The sequence below is a fragment of the Pristis pectinata genome, chromosome 11 (assembly GCF_009764475.1).
Source record: "Pristis pectinata isolate sPriPec2 chromosome 11, sPriPec2.1.pri, whole genome shotgun sequence".
Classification (NCBI taxonomy): domain Eukaryota; kingdom Metazoa; phylum Chordata; class Chondrichthyes; order Rhinopristiformes; family Pristidae; genus Pristis; species Pristis pectinata.
Window position 1 is genome coordinate 22,005,185 of NC_067415.1, and position 26,364 is coordinate 22,031,548.

The 26,364-nt window shown below is 36.8% G+C and overlaps 1 protein-coding gene across 1 annotated transcript; it reads left to right on the top strand.

Annotated features, from left to right (window-relative positions):
- Positions 1 to 401: 401 nt before the first annotated feature.
- Positions 402 to 26,103, top strand: LOC127576141 (short transient receptor potential channel 4-like). Its single transcript, XM_052026529.1, has 10 exons — positions 402 to 779; positions 5,998 to 6,516; positions 9,359 to 9,695; positions 16,886 to 17,025; positions 18,806 to 19,128; positions 20,348 to 20,543; positions 21,027 to 21,233; positions 21,354 to 21,395; positions 24,488 to 24,577; positions 25,366 to 26,103. Exons 1-10 carry the CDS (start codon positions 402 to 404, stop codon positions 26,101 to 26,103), a joined length of 2,970 nt encoding a protein of 989 aa, XP_051882489.1.
- Positions 26,104 to 26,364: the final 261 nt, after the last annotated feature.

The window sequence follows — 26,364 nt, forward strand, 5'->3', positions numbered from 1 at the left end:
TGTTATCTTCTATACTATTTAAAATGAAAAGAATTTAACAATGTCAAAAATATGGGAATTGTTTATTTTCTGATTTGTAAAATGAATTATGACCATCATGATTAGCCAGTAACATAGTCTATTATCAATTTTAAATAACAAAACATTCTAGATATATAAGAGGGACAGCATCCCTGATGACAAAAACAAACTTAATATTTCAGGTTATTGACCTTTTTGTGGGAATGATCATCATTTAGCATTAATTCTGTTTCTTCAGAAATGCTGCTTGACATGCTGAGTATTTTCAGTACTTTCCATCCTCATTTCAGGTTTCCAGACTGTGTATATTTTTCCTTTGTAATAAAAATATTACTCTGCTTTTCTGTCCTTAAGGAACAAGACTTTGACATGCATGAAGGATGGCTCAGCTGTACTACAAAAGAAGTGACAATGCACCATATAGAGATCGAATTTCTCTTCGCATTGTGAGAGCAGAATCTGAACTCTCTCCTGCAGAGAAGAGTTACCTAAGTGCTGTCGAGAAAGGTGATTATGCAAGTGTCAAGCAAGCACTTGAAGAAGCTGAAATTTACTTTAAAATCAACATTAATTGCATTGATCCTCTGGGACGGACTGCACTTCTCATAGGCATTGAAAATGAGAACTTGGAAATCATTGAACTTCTTCTGAGTTTTAATGTGTACGTAGGAGATGCTCTTCTACATGCCATCAGGAAGGAAGTTGTTGGAGCTGTTGAACTACTATTAAATCATAAGAAACCTAGTGGAGAAAAGCAAGTAAGTTGCATGAAGTATGAAAAGTGCTGTGGAAATGACATATCTGAAATATTTCTGAGTCTATCAATTATTGCACAGCATTATTTTCAGTCTACAGTTTCTTCATTATACAAGTGCAATTCAAATACTGGGGATTTAGAAATTACATAGTTTAGTTTGTTTAGCTGTCATCATTTGACATGATGAAAAAAATTGAATAGATACTGGAAGAGCAGAGTTGAACTCTGATCCAACATAGAGGCAATGGAAATGTTAATCATGTAGAAAGGAAAATAAGTAGTTAATAATTACATTCAAGGTAAATGGGATTAGTATAGATAGGTACTTGATCCATGACACGGACAGCTTGGGCCAAAGGACCTGTTTCTGTGCTCTTTGACACTACATTTCTGAAGATGTGAATAAGGTATTAATTCACTTGAAATTATTTATTTGATGAACTTTTACTTTTGATCAACAACAACATCCATATTAATTTTAGTTTATATACAATTGCTGTGAACAAAGAACACAGAACAGTACAGCACAGCACAGGAACAGGCCTTTTGGCCCACGATGTTATGCTGAACTAATTAAGATAATGAAATCTAATTAAACTAATCCCTTCTGCCTGCACAAAGTCCATATCCCTCCATTCTCTGCATATTCATGTGCCTATCTTTGATGTGCATTTGCATTTTCTCAGTCACTTTTTTTATTATAAGTTATTATGAACAGAGGAGTTCAAGAATGTGTGCTTTCAGTAATAATGCTGCTGAATTCCTATCTTTGTCCTATGGCCATTTCTGGCCATACTTGGTATAGCACACTTTAATATATTGGCATATAAGTTACTGGGATATCTCTGGAGGGATAGCAGTTGTTTAAAAGAGAATTTGAGTAAAGACATTGCTGTAGAAGAAATGGACCGCCACCACCTGGGCCATTCCCTCTTCATTTCTGCCATCAGGCAGAAGGTACAGGAGCCTGAAAATCCACACCTCAAGTTTCAACGACAGCTTCTTCCCTACTGCCATCAGGTTATTGAACTGACCTGAAAAGCCCTAATACTACCTCAGGTTATATTTCCCTCAACTTGCATTAATGTTGTTATGTTTATTTTTGCTTTTTTGTCATGTAAGTTGTGTATATGTTATGATAATTTAAGTTTATGTTAATTTATGCATGTAATGTACTGTGCTGCTGCTGCAAAAAGCTAATTTTCATGACATTTATACCCTGGGAATATATGCCCATGACAGTGAACTTGAAGTGTGTGTGTGTATATATTATTAAAGTACATAAGAGGATATAAACATATAAAGGGCAGGCACAGAAGAATTGAGTAATATTGATCCACAGTAACAGAGGTAACATGTTAAATAAATTGGATGCAATGATTACTTGTTCTTATTCATCTCTCTAAACTGTCAAGTGTATTCAAACTATTATTTTGCACATTTAGGAACTTGGACACATAGGAATTCCTCATCGAAGCTTTTAAAAAAAAAAGTAATTTTGAATTCACCTTCTACTGTCCTGGTAGTCATATAACAATAATGGAATTATTAAGTAATCCTGGCATCAATTACAGGTATTTAGCCTACTCCAGACACAGATGGGGTGAGGAAACCCCCTGTGAGCAAGTTTTGGCTAAGTCTGCTATGTCCAGTGTCAGCTATTGACTCCTCTCCCCCACTCCAAGCATTCTTCACATAATATGTTATGTCTCAAACAGCTCAAATGCTATGGTCCAAAATATTTTCTGGACTAGATCAGTTGAAACTGCATTTGAATGAATCAATGCTACTTGATTCCATTGTCTCTTGATAGTGTGTTTGTTCAATTAGTGCACACTGAAATAACAGCCCAGGCTGAAGCCAGTTATCTCTCAGTGATCTCTGTGAGTTGATGTATTTTTTTCCCCCTCATCTCAGTTACAATTCATTTCATGATAAGAATTGTTAAAAGTGTGAGGTGACAAAAGTATTGCAGCACCAATGACATAGGTAGGTTAGTCACATGGGTGAGGAAATCTCCTGCTGATTACCACCTTTTGTCTTCTCTTAACCAATGCATTAGTACTCCATGTTGAACACTACCTGGAAGAAGCACAGGGACTAGCAAGGGCACAGAATGTATTTTCTGCTGGGAACTTCACTGTTCAATGCTAAGATTGGTGTCATCAGTGATTCAGTTGATTGCATTGTTTAGAATGCAGCAATATGTTGGATTCTGTAGTGGGTGGTGAGAGAACTAACATGTTGGATAAATCTGCTTTGATCACATTTCTGCCAATCCAACTGCTGTATGTTCATTTGCCCTTGCCTATGATGCCATGAGCAACTGCTGCAGTCTTTGTGACAAGGCTGCATCTTCACACTGAGGATACCCATCATCTTTTACTTTGCATTAGATAGCTTTACCATTGTGCTAAGTGGAATACAGAACAGATCTAGCAACTCAGATCTATATAGCCAGGAGGCACTATAAACATAAGAGCAGAATTATCGGTCCATCGAGTCTGCTTCGATGTCATGATGCTCTGAACCCATGAAATATTTGGATGGAGAATGTAAAAGCCAACAACAACAAAAGGAAAATCAAGAGGTTTGATTAAAAGTGAGAATACAGGCTTGGTTCTCGCCCTAGTCTAGGGTGAGGATCCAAGAAAGGAAGTCCCTTGTGCCATTAGTAATCCGTTTCTCAGCTTTTATTCTCTCTTTTAAAACGTGCTGCACTGAGAAATGATGATTGAAAGCTAGATGAGGATGCCAGTGAGGTCTTTGAGATGAGATTCCAGTACTTGGTTCAATATGGGATCACAATATAGTACTTCCCAGAGGAGGAATCATGTTGAGGATAGTAACAGGTGGTAACCAAGCAAAGCTGTCAGAGCACACCTTATGGCTTGAAAATTCTCCTAAGGACTCCAAATTAATTCTCAAAAGAAAACAGTAATGCTCTCCTCCTTCATGTACACAATGGCATCTGCTCTGCCAATTCTTTGAAGCACACTAAACTTTCACTTTTGGCTGCATTGACTGGTAGCTTACAACATAATGGCAGAAACTTTAAAACTTTCTTCCCCATCATAATGTAAAGCCCCACCCAGTTTTCATCTGCATGCATGTGCAGTTGCAAGTAGACTTCAAGTGCATGTATCATTTGATGTACAGAGGGATCTTGGGGTCCAAGTCCATAGCTCCCTGAACATGGCCACACAAGTTGATAGGGTGGTAAAGAAGGTTTATGGCATGCTTGCCTTTATTAGTTAAGGCACTGAGTTCAAGAGTGAGGAAGTTGCAGTTTTATAAAACCCTGGTTTGGCCACATCAGGAGTATTGCACTCAATTCTGGTCGCCACCTTGTAGGAAGGATGTGGAGGCTTAGGAGAGGCTGCAGAAGAGGTTTACTAGGATGCTGCCTGGATTAGAGGGCATGTGCTACATGGAGAGTTTGGACAAATTAGAGTTGTTTTCTCTGTAGCAGCAGAGGCTGAGGGGAGATCTGATAGAGGTTTATAAAATTACAAGAGGCATAGATAGACAGCCGGTATTTTTTTCCCAGGGTCAGAATGTCTAATACTACAGGGCATGCACTTAAAGTGAGAGGGGAAAGTTCAAAGGAGATGTGCGGGGCAAGTTTTTTACACAGAGAGTGGTGGGTGCCTGGAATGCACTGCCAGGTGTGATGGTGGAGGCAGATACAATAAAGGCATTTAAGATCTGCACATGAATATTCAGAGAATGGAGAGATATGGACCATGTGCAGGCAGAAGGGATTAGTTTAATCAGCTATCATTAGCATAATTAGTTGAGCACAACATCGTGGGCTGAAGGGCCTGTTGATGTGCTGCACTGTTCCTTGTTCTATATCCTCATTTAGAAACAATCCATTACAACAAATGTATAAATTCCATCAGTGCATGGATTGCAACTGGTGTACAAGATTGGTCTTCCAACATAAAAGGAAAATTGCCATAATAGCCAAATGCTGACCTCTGTGATGATCAACACACAGGAGGGCGAATGAATAAAGAGAAACAAAAAATTCCCACATTGACTCAGTTTCTGCATTGGATTCCCCTGTTTGTGATACTGCTTGTTTGAAATAGTTAATGCATGCTGATTGAAAAATTCATGATTCAGATATATGGTCTTACGTGAGCTAAAGGTGTGAAGACCAAGCTCTACCACAACAAAATAATACATGTGTCCTCTGCGTAGTACCTTTAAAGTTTCAGTTTTATGGGTAAGAGAACTTCCAGCTCAGTGTCCCTTTGGCTGTGATGTAATTAACAGTATTTGAGAGAATATGTAAGAGTGGCAAAATAGAAAGGAAATATTAAAGGCCTACCCTTTGCAAGTGAGGAGGATTTGCTGCATATCTAGGCAGTATCTTTTCACATAAAGCATCCAATGAACGCTGTGTCATTTGAAATTTTCAAGATTGAGATTGAATAAAATCATCAAGGAATATGGATCAAGTGCATGTGATTGCATTTAAGATACAGGCCAGTCATGGTCTGAGTTAATATTGGAACAGGCCTGCAGTCAGGAAATTACATTGATTAAGGGATTACTTCAAGTTTACAATAAAAATAGTTTGCGAATCACAAATTTAGTATCTTTCATGAATCAGCATAAAAGGGCTGAGTGATTAACATGTAGTTGTTTATTTTCCGCTTTCCATTAGGAAGTATTTGTCAATGCATTAAGAGGGCACTTTCATTAATAAAGCTGCAAAAAGGCATTGTTAGTAAGAGTCTCTAGCTTTCCATCTGTGACAAATTAGATTTAAAATATTTGATGATAAACTAAAAAGAATCTAAGTGGAATCATTTAAGAGTTTATTTAGAGTGCATCAGCAAGTTTCTTGGTGATTTACAAGTCTTTGAAGCGAGAAAAAAATTTAAATGTGCTTGTCCATCCAAGGTAGTGAGTGAAGTTTGAAGAATATGCTTGAATCAGTGCACTCATCAAAATCATTATTGGCCAGTTTTGAGGGCATTGCCTGAGACAGGCAGACTGAATAAACAAAAGTGCAAAACACAGTATCAGTGCTGCTTGGCATAACTTGATTAGAAATTCCTGATTTTTCCACTGATTCACCCATTTGGGCCAAAGGGCCTGTTTCTGTGCTGTGTGACTCATTTCTACTCAGATTGCCTAAAACCAACAGAACTCAAACTTGGTATGTTCAGCTCAAAATAATACACTTCCTATTTGTTCCACAGGTCCCACCAATACTACTGGATAAACAGTTTTCAGAATTTACACCAGATATTACACCAATAATTCTTGCTGCTCATACCAACAATTATGAGATAATAAAGCTTCTTGTTCAAAGAGGAGTTTCCATACCACAGCCTCATGAAGTTCGTTGTAACTGTGTTGAGTGTGCTTCCAGCTCAGACGTTGACAGTTTGCGTCATTCCCGATCAAGGTTGAACATATACAAAGCTTTAGCAAGCCCATCTTTGATTGCTTTGTCAAGTGAAGACCCCTTTCTTACTGCATTTCATTTGAGCTGGGAGCTTCAGGAACTAAGTAAAGTAGAAAATGAATTTAAATCAGAATATGAAGAGTTATCACATCAATGTGAATCATTTGCTAAAGATTTATTGGACCAAACAAGGAGCTCCAGAGAATTAGAAATTATCCTTAATTATAGAGATGATAATAGCATTCTGGAAGTTCAGACTGCAAATGATCTTTCCAGGTTAAAGTTGGCAATTAAGTATCATCAGAAAGAGGTAAGACTTTTAGATATCATATGTTAGTGTGTTGTAGGAATGATGAATCGAATGTGCACAATAAGTAACTGAACCAATGAGTGAGCGCCATTCTAGATGTAATAAAGTGCAGGTACATATGAAATCATAATCTTGATTTTTTTATTCCAGTTTCACAAGTAACATTTTAACATTGTTTCGGAAAAAGTCCAAATGAAAGATAATGGTAGTTCATTTTAAGCAAGATATTACTTTTACTCGGAGTAATTAATGTAATCAGAATGATATTACAATACAAAATGGTAATTTTTACAAAAAATCTACTTGGCTGGTTGTAAGCCTGTGTATTTTTTACATGAAGAGATGGATACAGTGTTTCTACATTTCAGTCACTGGATATAGAAGTGACAAAGCACAATTGTTTATTCAATCATTGTTGGTTTTGAAATGAACTAGCATAATTTCAATCGTCACCAATAATGTTGGTTTAAATATTAGATATTTATTTATTAGTCACATGTACATTGAAACACATAGTGAAATGTGTCTTTTTGGGTTACTGAGAATGTGCTGGGGGCAGCCCGCAAGTGTTCGCCACTCTTCCGGCGCCAACGTAGCTTGCCCACAGCTCCTAACCTGTACGCCTTTGGAATGTGGGAGGAAACTGGAGCACCCGGAGCAAACCCACGCCGACATGGGGAGAACATACAAACTCCTTATAGACAGCGGGGGAATTGAACCCACGTTGCTGGCGCTGTAATAGCCAGCACTCATTACTTTATTACTTTATATATAAAAAACTCACCCTCTATTGAATTGTATTGCAGCTTAGAGCTCTGGAATTACCTCATCAACTTGGAACTGAGAATGCACAAAATGTAATCCATGTATTCTAAATGTAAAGTTGCACCTATTGAAATCATTGGAACAGTATCTGGAGGGGATTACTATTGCAGCCAAATCTATAGTGGCTCTTTAGTGCAAGCAACAACAAACTTGTTTCAACCAGTAGTTTATTTCATATAGTTAATTTGGTTACATTTTTGTCTGTTGCTTTCAATTTTAGATTTATTTTGAAACATTATTACATCTGCATAGTGAAGCTTTATAGCATTGATGGCATTATCAGAGAAAAAGCCTCTTACGCTTGTGTGAAGGAAAAGACTGTTTCCTCAGGCACAGCACCATGGGTCTTATGCATAACAAATTTGTGGTGCTTTGGACCTATGCACATGACCTCTTTTCCCCATCCTACCACCACCCTTGCTGTAAGACAACATGATGCTTTAATACATCCATATCCCAGCTGACACTATAGCATCTCTAACTCATAAAATTTTAGTTAAGCATTTTCAGCACTCAGAAATTATTTCCTTATTTGAAATTAATTTGACTAAATAATTTCCTCACTCTACCAGTCTAATATTAGAGTGAGTTGGCCTAAGATTTTATTGGATGCATTATTTATGAAAGATTATTCTAACTACTGTGAGATTCAGTTTTCGTTTGGACCCTGGCTGAATTTTGACTTAAGAAGTCAAAATGTTCACAGGTGCTTAAGGAAACCAAGATGTTACCTTATCAATCTTGACACATTACTATATGAGCAAAAACATAGAAATAGACACATAGGAGAAAATAGTTGCTGAGCCAGAAAGACTTCTTCACCAAGTGATTTTTTTTTAACTACTCTGTACTAGTCAGAAAGAGGACCAGAAAATGGAAAGACTCTCAGAATACACAACACAAAAACCAAATCCGAGAGGTCCAGAGTAATCAAGAAGCATTGATCCTGAGTGCATTGTACTGTCCCTTATATTGGAAACCCCAGTAGTCCATACATCACAATCAATTGATTTGATCACAGTGCTGCTAAATTAGGTTTCAACAATGCATCTAATGCTGTGTATTTGACTCACTCTAGTATAGCCCACCCCTATCACCAACATCAAGCAGTCAAGTAGACATTGTCCTGGTCATCTCTTAGTTTATGTAACTTCTCAGGTCAGCATGTCATATATAAAATTATGACAGAAAATGCTGAAAATACACAGCAGATCAGGTAGCATTTGTGGGGAGAGGAAGAGAGCTAATGTTTTGGGTTGGGTTTTCAGATTCCAATGAAACACAGTTTTTTTTTCCTTTAAGATGATAGTTTGTTACTACTGCCAAATGATAAAAAGGATCAATTACTTGCATATAAAAATCAAAAAAATGCCTGTGCTGGAAAACTGAAAAAAAACAAAATGCTGGAAACACCAAACAGGTCAGGCAGCATCTGTGCACTGACACATTATTATTCAGTCGATTAATGCAAAATTGGTGGAAGGCTGCTGACTTTCAATTAAGGAGATGGCAAATTATTTTGGAAGACAACCTCAGCTTGCTCTGCACTTAGAAGTGGTGGCGAAAGAGTGTGCCACTTTATACAATGCATTAATATAAGTTATTTGTCAATGGATATTTGGTGAAGATGGGGCTGTAATTGTGATCACCTCCATTATTGAATAAAATGCTGATGCTTATAGCCTGGAATCTCACATTAAGAATAGCAAGGATGCAGGGGCCAGTGAAACCATATCCTGGAGTGAGTCACTGCCTTTAAGAAAGTTGGAAAATACTGGAGCAAAGGCATGAAACAAATTCATTGTAAAGTAAAATTGCAGCCATTAAAATCTAAATTTTAAACTCTAAACTACATTATATAACTGTGGTAATGTACTCATTTTGCATATATTGTGATGTAGTGAAGGAAATGCTGTGTATTTTCACTGAATATGCTTATAATTCTCAGTTGCATTGATTACATTCTTGTGCATTAATTCACTCTGCATTTTTGAAATTTATAATTTTTGTCTTCTAGTTTGTTGCTCAGCCAAACTGTCAACAGCTTCTTGCTTCTCGCTGGTATGATGAGTTTCCTGGCTGGAGACGGCGACATTGGATTGTTAAATTCGCAACCTGCATCAGCATTGGATTGTTATTTCCGATTTTTTCTGTGTGCTACTTGATAGCACCGAAAAGCACATTAGGCCTTTTTATTAGAAAACCATTTATTAAGTTTATCTGTCATACTGCATCATACTTGACCTTTCTTTTTCTGCTATTATTGGCTTCTCAACACATTGACCGAACAGATTTAAATATGCAAGGTCCTCCACCGACTACGGTTGAATGGATGATACTGCCCTGGGTACTAGGTAACTTATTTGTATGTATATGCAAATATTATCTTAAATGTAATGAAATAGTAGCTTAAGTATTACAATTGTATATAGAACTGTGAATTTTCTATTGAAGTTTTAATGAAACAAACTCAGATTCATTACTAGTGATACAAATTAGCTGCTTAAACAATTTGAAAGTATTTTAAATGCTAGAGTATGTAACCTTTAAAATTGTATTGTTACTTTCTGTGCATTGAAAGAAACATAAACTGCATTTTGCTTAAATTGGTGGTTTAAAGGAACAAAAGAACCAATTTGTATTTTGACCACATAAGTCTTAATCAAATTTTAAAACCAAATTGAAATGTGGAATCACAGGAGTCAAGAGACTGCAGATGCTGGAGTCTGGAGCAACAAACAATCTGCTGGAGGAACTCAGCGGGTCAAGCAGCAGATCGAACCAGAACCAGTTAGGAGAGGGGGATCCTCCCTGATCCTCCTCTGGTCCTTCCCATTTTTGTCCCCTTTCCCACAACTCCTGACCCCCTCCCTCCTGGTTTCATCCACCCACTCCACAGTTCACCCACAGGCTCCCCCCTCCCCTGTCTGTCTGGTTCCATCTGCCATTCACCTCTCCCCTCATGGTTCCCATTATCATCTCCTTTACTTATCAGATTCCAGTATTGGCAGCCCTTTGTGTTCCTGCTTATCTCCCTCCAGTAGTTGTCTCCAAATTTCACACTCCCCTACCCCCACCTCACTCCACCTGTCTCTCAATATTTTTTCTCTCTGTCTGCCTCTATCTCTCATTCACCTGCCACTCCACCCCCTGTCACCTCCCTTACCTGGCGCAACCTGCCTGTCATCCTACACCCATCCTCAATCTACCAGTCTCCACTTCTCTTTATACTAGCCATCTCACCTCTCCACCCTCAGTCCTGACGCAGGGCTTCGACCTGAAATGTCAACAGTTCCTTTCCTCCCACGGATGCTACTCAACTCATTGAGTTCCTAAAGTAGACTGTTTGTTGCTTGACATATGGAATACCAGATAGCTCAATTTAATGTTTGAGAAAATAAATAAACTATATCATAAAGTTCAGTAAGTTCCATGTCCAGTTACAGCTCTATACTGAGTTGTCTTAGCTAGGCTCTTGCGATTAGTGTTATTGGAATAACATGGGGAGGGGAATACCAGAAAGGATTCCTTGTCTTAATCACCATCCTATGACTCTCGTTGGAAAGTTTCAACGCATGCATCTCAGATGATTACAGAATCTGATTGAGCTCTGATGCACATGGTTGTGAAATACCATTCCAAAATTAACCAGATCCATACTAGAAGAATGGTTTTTGGATAAGGTTCCACAAAACATAGATGGGAATGTACTTTAACAGAATGACACAAGATATTGGCTTCTCTTCTTAGTCAATGGCGGAATCTCTAATCATTCCACACAACCCAACAGAGTAGGAGGAGATGAATTTCAGGTCCCTAAAATGGAGATTTTGATCTCATTGGACCACCAGAATATTATTTATCAGTATGCTAAAAAAATGTAAATAATAGAAATGAGGGCCGTTTGGGAGCTTTAGGTTTGTATATGGACCTGAATAAGTTAAAATGTTTTATTGCTTTATTGATCAGGTAAATTACCTGAAATTTTGAGGATAAACTGGAGTTGCACTGCACATTTTACCCTTTACATGTTAATAAGATGATGTTCCACATTTTCTGTATTTATGTCATTCAACAGTTGTCATACACATTATGAGCTGAGCTCTTTGAAAATAGAAGTCTAGAAATTTGGTGAAACCTATTTTGTAGATGCTTCTTCTAAGTGGTGAGGAACAAGATGCATCTAATTTTTGGGCCTTTGGTCCCATTGCAGTGGAGCCAACATGGTGAGAATACCCAATTAGCAACGAGAAATCAAAGACCTGGCTACTGTCACATTATAACAGCTGATGCTCAAGTAACTAAATCAGGGGTTTGGAATCCTAGAAAGAAGGATTGGTTTGTGAGTAGGTTTGCCAAGGTAAAGAGAAGGGAAAGGATTCTGAAGAAGGATCAAAGTAGTAAATGAGAAGAGGCAGCTGCAGGAGAGGGAGGATCAGATGCTGGAAAGATGTGTTGGATTCACAAACTGGGAGATGAGATCATGGATGTTGATGTTCAGCAGTGCTATCATTTTCTGAACTTGAGTTTGGGAATAGTATGAATTCTGCTGGCTCCGCTTTTAGATAAGTAAGTATGAAAAGCTTACCTTGTCAGTAGTAGGCAGTTGCAAGGTCTTGTTTGACTGAGTACAGCCAGTTCTGGCATGGGCTTCATCGAGGAAATTGTTCCTGAAGTATAGGTCTCAAATATTAACAGATGCAAATACCCTAATCCCCATTTCATGTGGGCGTTAATTCCTGTTTTTTTCCTTTTCCAAGATGTTGACCTGCACGCTGCCAGCCATGTTGAGTGCTCACGAAGATAGTAAACATCTAAGAAATACTCACCAGTAGCTAAATTTATTGGCTTTGATATTTCTTGATAATTCTTTGATAGAATCATAAATTAGTAGAGACTCAGAAATAACTTCGGGAATATAATAGTGCATAAAGCCTAACACTTTTCTGTAGGTGGTAAACCATTTGTTTTAAATGTATGTGTCTCCATGAAAATAACAGTTAAAAATTTTGTATTTGCTGTATTAAGTGTTCATACACAATACCCACTGTGTAATTTCCAAGCTTTAAATGAGTCATTTTTAACCATTAAATTTTATAACTAACTAATAAGTAGTAACTATTTGTTTTTATATTCTCTAAGCATTGCCTTTTTTCATAGACCATACATGTCCTTTTGTAGTTTCCCCTTTCTATCCACTCAACTTATGTTTGCAAACTTGGTGTCAACTACACCTGAAAGCATGACTCATTGTCCCTTCAACTGAGTCAATGATATATCTGGTGAAAAGCCAGTATTCCAATGCAAGTCCCTAGATGCTCTACATGTCATATCCTGCCAATCCCAACTTTGTGACTCCTGCTATCCAACCAATTACCAACCTGTGTCATAGAATTATGTCCACTTCTATGCACATCTGTTTTTACTAATAATCTCCAGTCATTTTAGATGTCTTCCGGAATTCTATACAGAAAAAATCCATTGATACTCCTCTTTCCTCATCCTCTTGAAGGAATTTGGCTAGATCAATCAAATACCCACTTTTCACAAATCAGTGATCGATTCTTTGTCTAAGTACACAGTCACACTATATTTGATAGTTTATAACAACTTCCTCTCATGTGCTTTTAAAGTGGTCTTTGTCATTATCTCATAATTCCATCCCTGCCTTCTTAAACATGGATTGACATTTGCAATTTTCCAAGTCAAGGTACAGTTCCTGAATCGACACTGCTTCAGAAAATGTATGAATGAAAACACTGGACATACTAATCAAAGCAGGCCACATTTGCAGAGGGAGAAAGACAGTTAATGTTTCAGATCAATGATCTTTCATCTGGATTCATAATTGGAAAATTATAATAAATTATCACACCTATTTTAAAACTCAGATGGAAACCCGTAGTCTTGGAGTTTTATCTGTCTCAAGTCCCATTATCTTCTACAGTACCGCTTACTTACTTATATAAGATCCACTAAGTTCCTCCCTTGACTTATTTTTAGGTTCCCTTGTACTGCTGATATCTTGTCCTCTTCCTTCACTGTGAAAATGGATACAAGGTACTTATTTAACAAATTTGCCATTTCCATATTTTCCTTCATAGTCTTGCCTGCAACTGCCATTTATAGGTTCACATTCCCCTTTACTACTCTCTTTCAATGAAAGTAATAACATATTTTTGCTGCCACCTTCGATATCCCTTACAAATTTATTTCTATATTTCCTATTTGCACCACTTATCATTTTCTTTGTACACCATCCTTGCTTTTTATAACTCTCCCAGTCAGTTAAATTTGCACTTGCTTTGCATATGCATATGCCTTTTCTTTTGCTTGATATTTGTTTTTCACAGTTGCTTAACTGCACAAGTGGAATTTTTGCCTTTTAGGGGTATGCACTTGTTTTCCATCATACAGATTTTCATTTGAAAACCTCCATTTTCTAAAACTTTACCCATTTACAGCAATTCATAGCCTAATGGATGTATTTCTCATCCCCTGAAGTTTTTATTAAATTTAAAATCTTCATTTATAATTTTCCCAATGCTTTCTCAATCCTTATACCAAATTCAGTCAGATTAAGGCCAACGTTTACAAGATGTCCTCAGGGTCAAATTGTAGAAACATAGAAAATAATCTGTAATCTCATTCTTTTCTCTCATCACTAAATCACTTGTCTACTCAGTTCTAAATATGTATTTATCCAAAACATTGTTCAAGCACATTATAACAATTCAGTTCTTTTATCATCAGAGCAGTTGTGCTTTCTCCAGTCGATGAGAGCAGTAAAATCTTCAAACATAACCTTCATTGTTGCTGTACCTTAATAATTATTTTTATTTTACTTCCCCACCCCTCCCTTACACACACACACACACACACACACACACACACACACACACACACACACACACACAGAGTAGTATCAATGTTTTCAGAAGGTCTGCTGTTATCCACTTATTCCTTTTCTTTTGACAATACCTTTTTATATATTTTGAAATACTTTAGAACTCAGTTCCTTTGCCAGCAAATATCAAAATAAATCATTCTTGGCATCCATTGACGCCAGCGCTTATAAGCACGTTCACTATCTTTTGTGCCAATGTCCCCCACTGCATAAATACTGTTGTGTAGTTATACCAGTATTGTTACAGGATCTATAAAAAGATGAAAGATTCTGGCCACCCATTATTGCTAGTTTTGTTAGATACAGTGATTTAACTGCAATGTAAGGCACCAAATTTATACTGAATTTGTGAGCAATAAATCCATTTGTCCATCAGTTTCATGGATGCTTTATGGTTTAGTGTTAGCTGTGATGTAAAGGGTAGCGCCTGAGTTACTCCAGAGATTTAGGCACAAAGACCTACTACAGAAAGAACGCTGCCCCATTAGAAGTATTATCTTTTGAATGAAATGTTAAACTGGGACCCTGTGTGTCCCCTCCTGGAACATTATTAGAAGAGCAGAGAAGTTCTCCATGTTATCTTGCCCAACATTTATTTCTCAACTCACATCAGTAAAGAAAATCTGGTCATTATCTCATTGCTGTTTGTGGAAACTTGTGTACAAATTAACTATTGCATTCCTTCCGTTACCAATGGTGACTACACTTTCTAAGAAGTATTTGTTAGCTGAAATATGCAATGAATTGTCATGAAATTATAAAATACACCAAATTGGTTCTAAGCATTTTATTTATAAAATTATCAATTAATACATTTCCTTTCTAAAAATAAAATGCAGAAATGTTGATGCCATGTTCAAAAGTACAAATGTATATTTTTTCTCTAATATGTAGATTAAATGGCTGGAAATCATATCAGGGGTGTGTGGGAACTCTTCTATCCTAAAATAGAAACATGATTATAAAAATAACAAGTTTAAAATTATTTTTTGAATAACATATTCTGGCTTGTAAAACATGTCAAATGAAAATGTTTCAAAGTTGTACATTTTACCATGCTTAAGAATATAGGGTACATTGTTTGCTTCTCTAGCTGTCAGATCAGAATGTTTGGCCTGTTATGGAACCCAGCTGAATTTCACTTCATTGAACCATTTGTTACAGATTAGGTTACTATTGGTGAAGAATTCCTTTAAGACATTGCACAGTTGTGTGTGTGTGTGTGTGTGTGTGTGTGTGTGTGTGTGTGGCGTGATTACGACAACAACACGAGATAAGGACGTGATGACATTTTTTGAAGCTGTCAGTCAGAGGGAGCGGGAGAGAGACACCTGCCTGCTGGTCTCTGTATCGATGGATGAAAAACAATAACTGTGTCTGTCACTACAATCCACGTATGGATTTTTGGAATAATCCAATGGAGTCCACTTTGTCATTAACCTGTAGAAGGAAACAGATATTTGTGTGGATGGCCACCTTGTCACGTACCAGCAACAAAAGAAACACACCGAGTCATGGATAAGTGTTAAAAACTATTTTATTAATAACTACTTATGATAATAAGAAAAATAAAAGTAAAAATGTTAGAATGCTAGAAGTAAAAATGTTAGATCTTAAACATTAACCCCAAAACCAAACTCGTGTGTGTGGCAAATTCCCAAACTCCAAGTCCAGGAATAGTTCTCAAAGTTCAGTTCAGCAAGCCGTAAGGTGAAACATGAGCAAAGGCTTCCACAAAACCACCGTTGACTGAAGAGGAAATGTAAAGAGAAAATAGAGAGTAATTACGAAATCCAAATGTTCCACGATGGAACCCATATGACACCTCGATCACTGATGATTTCTATTCCTTTGTTCTGAAGTATCTGCCACCCCGAAAGGCATTTGAGACGTAGCTGTCCACACAAATACCTGTTTCCTTCTACAAGTTAACGACAAAGTGGACTCCACTACTTTATTCCAAAAATCCATACGTAGATTGTAGTGACAGACACAGTTATTGTTTTTTTATCCATCGATACAGAGACCAGCAGGCTGGTGTCTCTGTCTCTCTCTCTCTCTCTCTCTCTCTCTCTCTGACTCTGACTAACCGCTCCAAAAAAGTATCATGTCCTTATCTCCTGTTGTTGTCATAATCACGCCACACACACACACACACACAAACTACTGCGCAATGTCTTAAAGGGACATTCACCAATAGTAACCTAATCTGTAACACGTTGGAATGAAATTCAGACTGGTTTTATATTGGGCAGACAATCTGCTTTGTCTGATGAATCCAAAACATTCAAAATCAAAATTTACCTCATTCTTCAATCTAATAATAAAAATTTGATCAAATGTGTTTGACTTTATCTTAACTGGTACACAATTCTAGATTTACTCTGCTTATAATATAATATTGAGAGAAAAAATGGTTCTTAAATAAATTGCTGCAATTAGGCATTCATTATTTTATAATTTGAGAAATTTCAAACTGATAACAAAATATTTGAAATGACAGGAATACAGTTTGACTCAGAAGGGGCAACTCACTGCTGATTCTCTCAATTAAGAATTTTAATATATACTGTATCTTTGTTCTTAAGAAGATTTCTAAATGTATTTTCAGAATACATGTTTTTTCTTTGATAACAGGTTTCATTTGGGCTGAAATAAAGCAAATGTGGGATGGTGGACTTCAAGATTACATACACGACTGGTGGAATCTCATGGATTTTGTGATGAATTCTTTATACCTAGCAACAATTTCTCTTAAAATTGTTGCTTTTGTGAAGGTATTTTTTTCCATACTTTCAACTCTTTTCAACTGAGCAGAAAACCCTATAGACAAATATTTGTTAAATCTAGCATGGTTTGCAATAGCAGAAGTTTAATTAGTAAATTCAAACAACAAAACTGCCCACTTTTGATTTTTGACAATTATGAAAAGAAAGAAACAAAAGTAGAGAAAAAGTGAAGTAGAGTAAAAGAGAAGAAAAAGGATGAGAGTGAAAAATATCTAGGAACGTGTGAGGAAAAAAGCAGGAGTGTAGGTCAAATCAGAGGCAAAAGGAATATAAAAATAAGGTGAGAGAAACACATACACTGAGTAGAAGGTTGGACAATGAGAAGCTAATAAAAATAATGACAGGAGAGTTAAAAAGACTAAAAGAATGATGAAATGAATAAGAGAAAAATATGAAGGTGTTAAGTAGAGAAGCTGTTAAAATGAAGCTTTTGAAATGTTAAAATGGAAAAATAGAAATCTCCACCATGTAGCAATGTCAGTACATTCAGCTCTGCTTCAAAAATTCTTTCTACAATAACATGAATTTCGGAGGCAAGTACTAAATAGCGAGGTTAATACTACGGACTAATTAATAGGTAAATTTATACAGACATTTTTAGCACAACTTCTGAAAGCATCTTCAATAAGCAGCCAGTTTCAATAGACCATAATAGAATATTCTACAGCTAGAGTTTCAAGATCAGGATAGACTTTATGTAAATTTTTAGAACTATGTGTCTCACACTAGGACTGATTCTTCAATGCCTATTTGGAATATCTTATATCTTACCATGTGAAACTACTTAGAAAGTCTAACCTTTGACATGTAGTAAACTAATATTGTTTAAATAAAAATTTGATAAGGAACTAGGTATTAACCATAATGAAATTAATATAGCATTGATATTTTCCACACTCATGCTTTATATGGTATTTATAATTACAAATTAATGTTTTGATCAAAAACACAATTTCATAGATATGCTATTCAATTTTTATAACTATATATATTTAGTAATTTTCAAGCATATTGGAGATTCACAATTAACTATACTTTTTTCTGAAAAGTCCAGCTAGTTTAATTTTCTTTGATGAAAATTGTTAATGTTCTGAAATAAGTAGCAGTCAGATAAATGGTCCTGTGAAAAACTATTATTAAAACATTGAATTGTACTTCTCAACACTACAATTCCTCATTTATCAAATGTTTTGAATTCTGTTTTCCATTTATAATTTAACAGTATCCTATATTTAAACAGGATTTTGAAGAAAAGATTACCCTCTGCATCATTTCCAGATCAATTGAAAACACAGTGGTTTTCAACAGCAGTAATAATTATGTTTTCAAATAGATAGATATCTCTTGAATATAAAACTATCTAAAAATAGTCCACACAACAAATAGTATTTGTAAGAACCCATTTACTGTACTTAACATCTACTCCAAAAACTCAATAAAACAGCAAGACAAAGCAGTTGTTGGCTCTATCATTGCATTTGATATCCTTGTAAATAATAATAATTAAACTTAACAATAATTATGTTCCTGCATCTTGAAATAGTTATCTGATAGATGTTAAGAATGGTAGGCTTTATATTTAGATTGCATAAGTCAATAAAACAAAACTCTAATTGTTTCTTTAAACATGATTTATTATGATCATTTTCTGATTTACAAAATAGAATGCTTTATTTTTAGAACATTGCATTCAACCTTTAACAAGTTTCTGCAATAAGGAAAGCAAAGTTAACACGTTTTTTTACTGACATTATTATTTTGTTTAAAGTACAGTGGTTCACGCCAGCGTGAAGACTGGGAAATGTGGCATCCCACCTTAGTTGCTGAGGCATTATTTGCCATCGCAAATATCTTCAGTTCTCTTCGCTTAATCTCCCTGTTTACTGCTAACTCTCATCTGGGGCCCCTGCAAATATCTCTTGGACGTATGCTCTTGGATATTCTGAAATTCTTGTTCATATACTGTCTGGTGCTACTAGCTTTTGCAAATGGACTGAATCAGTTGTACTTTTACTATGAGACAAATGCATCAGAGGAACCGAATAACTGCAAAGGGATAAGGTGTGAAAAACAGAACAATGCCTTTTCAACGTAAGCACCTTTATTCATTTTAATTGAAAAAGTGGGTTTTATGGATGTAATTTTCCAAGTTTGTAGCCACATTTCTGATATGCATGGGGAAATTATATTTATTTATAGATACTTTGTAGAGAAGCTAGAGCAAAATTTAGTCTTTGGATATTCCAATTACACATTTGAACCAGTGGAACAAGCGAGAATCCTGGATATCAACCTTGAGCCCATCGACTTTATTACAAAGGTCTGTGGTATGTAACTATATGAAGGCCTTAGTAAGTCTCCAAAAATTATTCAGATGTTTTGTCTGTGCAACTTTGTATGATAGAACTTGGAAATAAGTAGACAATACACAGGTCCTGTGAAAATGGGTGGATGGTCAGCTATCATTAATGGTTACTTTATTTATAACATCAAATATGTTAATATGATCAAGTGTCTAATGTATTGCGTTACTTTTGCCTGGCTGTGTTGGGGTGGTGGCATTGTTCAGTAAATTTAAATATATTCTTTTATTTATGTTTCTTTTTAGTTTTGAATTCTGGATTTGTTAAAATTGCAACATTTTAGGCAACATGGCCAATGGTGTGAAGTGCAGAGTACTATTGTTGTTCAAGTTCATATTCTATTGTGAATCATTGCTTTCAGGAGACCAAAGATAAGGGAGTCAATGCTTGTTCCTCAGAATTAATAAATAAAATAAAAGTTGGAGCATGAGATTTGTATAAAAGGTCACAGGAGATAGAGGATTTTATCTTATTTCACAATGTTTCTGGTGGAAGGAGATCCAATAGTAAATTTTAAAAGAGGATTAGATACATAGTTGAAAGCAACAGGAACATAAGTATGGAAAATAACACAGGAATGTCAATAATTAGATAACTGATTTTTAAGAGCAGGCGGGGCACAGTGCACAAAGGGCCTATTTTTGAAGTACAATTCTATGAATGGGTTTTTAAATAAAAAAGGTGTTTCTGAAAGCATCTGGAAAAATGTTTGGTTGGCACTAAATCTTCATATTGCTTTAATTACCTGACTTAGTTTCATATTCCAAACTTGATATGCAACCATCTACTAACTTACCGGTTGATCTTTTGTAGTAGTTTTGGTGAATGAAGTTGCTTTGGTTTTTATTTTGTCATTTTTTAAACTGTTGCCATGTGCCAAATGTTAGGAGTCTCTATTTTTTTAATAGAAATTGACTAGTTTGTCACTTTTATTTTTAATTTTGCAGGTTATTTGAGACTCTCCAATCACTGTTCTGGTCAATCTTTGGTCTCATTAACCTATATGTGACTAATGTGAAAGCGCGACATAAATTCACAGAGTTTGTTGGAGCCACTATGTTCGGAACATACAATGTTATTTCTCTAGTGGTTTTGCTGAACATGTTGATAGCAATGATGAACAATTCTTATCAGCTTATTGCGGTGAGTTGTTCCTATATACCACTGTTTTAAAAAGGAATCAGTTAAAATATGATTAAGTGTTCATGTACCAGGCATAAAGCTAGAGATAAAAAATCAATACTGGAAATGTGAAATGGGAATTTGAAAGAGAAATTAACACATCATATGTAACCCATTTGTCCATTTATGATTATCAAAATATTTATCTGCCTTTATATTTTGTATCATGAATTGATTCCATATAACAATTTATATATTTTTTAAAGTTTAAACTTGATCTGTTTAAATTGATGTGGAGTTACCAAGATTGAGCTACCATTAAGGCTTAAAATAGGTTGTCAAATTAAACTTAATATAAATGACAGAAATTGTGCAATAAATGATTAAACACGCAAAAAAGAATTGCTTTTGTTTATGGTTCCAGAATCTAATTAAATTAAACAGCATCATAAATAGGTGCAAGTAATTACAAGGAATGTTGCCATCTGATTTGATATGTTACAGGATCATGCAGATATTGAGTGGAAATTTGCAAGGACAAAGCTTTGGATGAGTTATTTTGAAGAAGGTGGAACTCTTCCAACTCCCTTTAACATCATTCCAAGTCCAAAATCTGTCTGGTATCTATTGACATGGATAAGAAATCATTTATGCTTCAAACTTTTCTGTAAGCAAAAGCGAAGGAAACCGGAAAGTCTTGGGTCTCTTGGGGTAAGAAATTTAATTTCTTCCTGCATATTTTATAGATGTTAGTATTTTAGCAAAAAGCTTCATTTAATTTCTCAAAGTCCTTCATATATTCCATTTATATATTTTCTCTCTCTTTTAAAGAGGCGTGCAGCTAACAATCTAAGACGAAATCACCAGTATCAGGTAAGTGTATTTTTTTAACATCTCGGTTTCTGAAGCAGCTACTTTAATAGATTCGTGTAGATGCAATCATTATTGAGTATTTTATAGAATCAACAAGAAAACTTTCTTCTACAGTAGAAGACTTTCTAACATCATTAACCAAACCTTAATACATAGTTTTGTGTTTTCTAAGTAATAATTGGGCATGTTTTAAATTGCAGAGAAGGGGAAGAATGGAGAGTACAGACAGGACGTCTATAACAGGATGGGGACAAAGATAGACTATTTTGGCAATAGTAGTGGTGCCAGCTAATAGAGGGAGTGAAGGCTTCTTATTTGCAGACAGTCTGAATGGAGTAGGTGGAACTAGAAGGTGATGAATGAGGCATAGATCACTCTTGCAAGTTGACTGGAGTTTTTCTGCAAATTGTTGCCCATCTGCTTTTGGTTTCTCCATTGTAGAGAAGACCATATGGTGAGCACAGTATGCAGTACTTAAACATGAAAGAAGAATGCTTCATCTGGAAGGAGTGTTTGAGAATGTGAATGATGGGAAGGAAAGAAGTAAAGTGGCAGATGTTGTATCTCCCTCAGCTGTAAGTGAGGGTGCTGTTTAAGGGGGTGTGAGTTTTGATGGAGATTGAAGAGTAAAGCAGGGAGTTAGCCATAGGCATTCGCTTGGGCCCCAGCTATGCCTGCCTCTTTGTTGGCTGCGTTGAACAGTCCATGTTCTAAGCCTACACCGGTAACGCCCCCCAACTATTTCTCCGCTACATTGATGACTGCATTGGGGCTGCTTCCTGCACCTGTGCCAAGCTCGTCAATTTCATCAACTTTGCCTCCAACTTCCACCCTGCCCTCAGATTCATTTGGTTCATCTGCAACACTGCTCTCCCCTTTCTGGATCTCTCTGTCTCCCTCTCTGGAGACAGATTAACTACAGACATTTTCTACAAACCCACTGACTCCCACGGTTACCTTGATTACACCTCTTCCCACCCTGTCACTTGTAAGGATGCCTTCCCCTTTTCCCAGTTCCTCAGCCCCCGCTGCATCTTTCCCATGATGAGACTTTCCATTCTAGGACATAGATGTCCTCTTTTTTTCAGTGACTGGGGTTTCCCTTCCATCACCATCAATGCTGCCCTTACCCGTATCTCCTCCACTTCCCGCACGTCTGCCCTCACTCCCTCCCCCTGCCAACATAATAGGGACAAGGTTCCCCTTGTCCTCACCTACCACCCCACAAGCCTCTGTATCCAACACATCACTCTCCACAACTTCTGCCACCTCCAATGAGATCCTACCATGAGACACATCTTCCCCTCACCCCTTCTCCGCTTTCCGAAGGGATTGCTCTCTCCGTGACTCCCCTGTCCACTCGTCCCTCCCCACCGATAACCCCCCTGGCACTTATACCTGCAACCGCACCAAGTGCCGCACCTGTCCCTACACCCCCTCCCTCACCACCATTCAGGATCCCAAACAATCCTTCCAGGTGAGGCAGCGCTTCAGCTGTGAGTCGGAGGGAGTCACTTATTGCATCCAGTGCTCCCGGTGCGGCCTCCTGTAGATCGGTGAGACCCGACGCAGATTGGGTGACCGCTTCGTCGAGCACCTTTGCTCCGTCTGCTGCAACAGCCAGGACCTCCTGGTGGCCACACACCCATTCCAATACTGACATGTCTATCCATAGCCTCCTTTACTGCCACTTGAGGCCAGGTGCAGGTTGGAGGAACAACACCTCATATTCCACCTTGGAAGTCTCCAACCTGATGACCTTAACATCGATTTCTCTAACTTCCCTAACCCCACCCTTTCTTTTTCTTCCCCCCCCCAACTACTTTGTCTTCCCTTATTCCCATGCTCCCTTTCCCCATCTTGATGACCTGCCCTCCTGTCCCCCGCTCCCCTATCCTTTATTCTATAGTCCACTGCCCTCTCCTACCAGATTCCTCCTCCTTCAGCCCTCAGCCTCTTCTACCTATCACCTCTCAGTTTATTACGTCTTCTCCCCCTCCCCCACCCACTACCTTCCCCCTCTCACTTGGACTCCCCTATCACCTGATCTCACCTATCCCCTGCCAGCGTGTCCTCCTCCCCCTCCCCCCACCTTCTTATTCTGGCTTCTGCCCTCTTCCTTTCCAGTCCTGATGAGGGGTCCTGGCCCGAAACGTCAACTGTTTATTTCCCTCCATGGATGCTACCTGACCTGCTGAGTTCCTCCAGCACTTATTGTGTATTGCTCCAGATATATCCAGCATCTACAGAATTTCTTGTGTCTCAGTTACAGAGGCACAGTGCCTTCAGAATACGGAAAGGGAGGGTAAGCTGTGTCTGGTTGTGGCGTCCCATTGAAGCTGGTAGAAATGATAGATGATCTTTGAATGTGAAGGTAAGTGGGGTGAAAGGGGAAACCTGTCCTTTCTTTGGATGAGAACTAAAATGAGAGAAATGAAATAGATTCATTTGAGGGCCTTTCAACAATGGTGGAGGAAAGTCACAATTAAGGAAAAAGGAAGACTTCTCGTAAACACTGGCATAGAAAGTGTCATCATCAGAATGGAGTCCTTGCAGGTATTTACTCATGTGTTTATAAATTCACCAGGTCAGCATTTCTTTTTATATATTCTCATTCAACACCCACATTCTGTGTGCACTTACACCTTCTCAGCTATTAATCTTATATCCACCTATTAAGTGCTTCTTCATCCCCAGAATATTCAGTTTAAAGTGCATGGAAAACACCCTGTTCATGACACTCACCTAGGGTCAGATAATTATGTGCCCTTTGGACATGTCACAACTCCTAGCATACATAGCTGGTACATGTCCTTTAAAGTGGTAGAAATTTTGTAATCTTCATCGACTTTCCAATAGATCCATAACTTCCTGACCCCTTGTTCTAATACTAGTTGGTTCGTTAGCTATATATGCAAATCCCATGACAAATCCCCATTTTAATGAAATATTTTATTAATTTGTTTAAAATGATGATTTTCTGTAAAAGCAAAGGCACATCAGCATAACATTTTATTCCAAAGTGCTAACTGTATGACAGTATATTTTTCTATAACCTATAAAATAAGTAATTCCTCTTTTTATTCTTCCAGGATGTTATAAGAAATTTGGTGAAAAGATATGTTGCAGCAATGATCAGAGATGCCAAAACTGAAGAAGGGCTGACTGAAGAGAATTTCAAGGTGATTTTACAAATAATGTTTAACAAATTCTGTTCTTAGAAAAGTAAGTTCAGTAACACATCTTAATCATTGGCATAATTTTAATCATTAGCACTTTTAACAAAAGTGAAAAGGAAAAGATCACTGAATAAAGATGATAATTCTTTAAAAAATGCTTATTTATCTGGGAAATATGCAGATAGATTATACCTGCAGTACAATATATAGTTTACACATACAACATCAGCCACTATAGTTCAATACATCAAGCGTAAAGAAACCATGACTCCATTCTTTATAAATATCCTTAATGGTTTGCCATACCAGACATACGGATGACATTCCCATCTCAACCCTGTTTCTTCCCCATCCAAAATAGTATATAAATCTCATTATCAGAAAGCTTGCATACAAAGTATTAGTTACTGTTTCATGTTTGACTTAAAACTGCATTGAAATACTCAAAAATTTACATAAAATGAGATTGTTCTCTTAAATTGCAATTATACAACAGTTCTGTTTTGAAGTTGCTATTTCTGTTAATTCACGTTTAAATTATACCCATTGTTAATTGCTAAAGTAGAATTTTAATGATACTATCTGTGGTTCAGATACAAAAGCAAATTTTGCATGCTATTTACTGAAAGTGCCTGAGCAATGTGATTTCTCTGAATGTTCCTGATTCTAGCAGCATAATGTTAAGAGATTTTTAAATTAAGCATTTAGTTTCTTATCATTTTTTTGTACATTGACTTTGCTACAGTATCACTGAATATTTTAAAAACTCATAACTTTCACTGTGGTTAAAGGAACTGAAACAGGATATTTCCAGCTTCCGCTATGAAGTTCTGGGTCTCCTGAAAGGGAACAAGCTCCCTAGTGTACAGGCTTCCAGCTTTAGCACAGCATCCAGAATATCAGATCTAAATGAAGATCAAACAACTGAGCACGTGACTGTTTCTAAAAAGATAACACGTGCAAATGAACAGAAGAATAAGCTAAGCTTTTATGACTTGACATCTTTAGTTTGTCCAAAACCAATGTCTAAAATATCTGATTCTCCAGCATCTTGCAATACCTTAAGCAATGGATCAACTCCAAAAGCAACTGATGTACCTAAGGAAAAGCAAAGCAGTAAAAGTATTGTTAAAGACTCTATCAAAAATTTAGGATTTTTTCGAAAAAGAACAAAGCCGTGCAATGCAGAACAGAATTGTAATAAGATTTACACAGTTTCTGAGGAAATTACACAAGAGGAAAACCTACTGAAAAACAGAGGAAGGTCCAACAATGAAGGTGTAAGAGACTTGGAGCAAACTTTGGTCAGCAACACTGACTCAGATGTGAAAGACTTAAAAACAAGTAATATGTGGAAATCAGATAAAGGAGAAAAGAATGTATTTTCACATAGACAATCATCAGATGGCACTACCAGTGCTCATTCATTAGAAACCTCAGAGGATACTCTGACAAAAGAATCAGGGAATGAAGATGGCGTGAATCAATGGACTGTGACGCAGGGTGATTATGTGACAACTAGATTATAACAGTATTTATTTTTAAAAAATGAATAAAAGAATTATATTAAGAAGATATGGCAAACTCTCATGTTAGCAGTGCTTGTTTCTTCAAGTTATTCATTTTTCTTCCAGTGCTCTTATATGTAGTATTTCGAAATGACCCAAGTTTTGGAATGAGTCTCTAGAACACTGAAAAGATCTAATTGACAACCCATCATTTTCATGGGCAAAAAAATTCAGACCAACATTTAATATTTCCTGAGAAATGCTGCAGCCATTGAAAGTGGA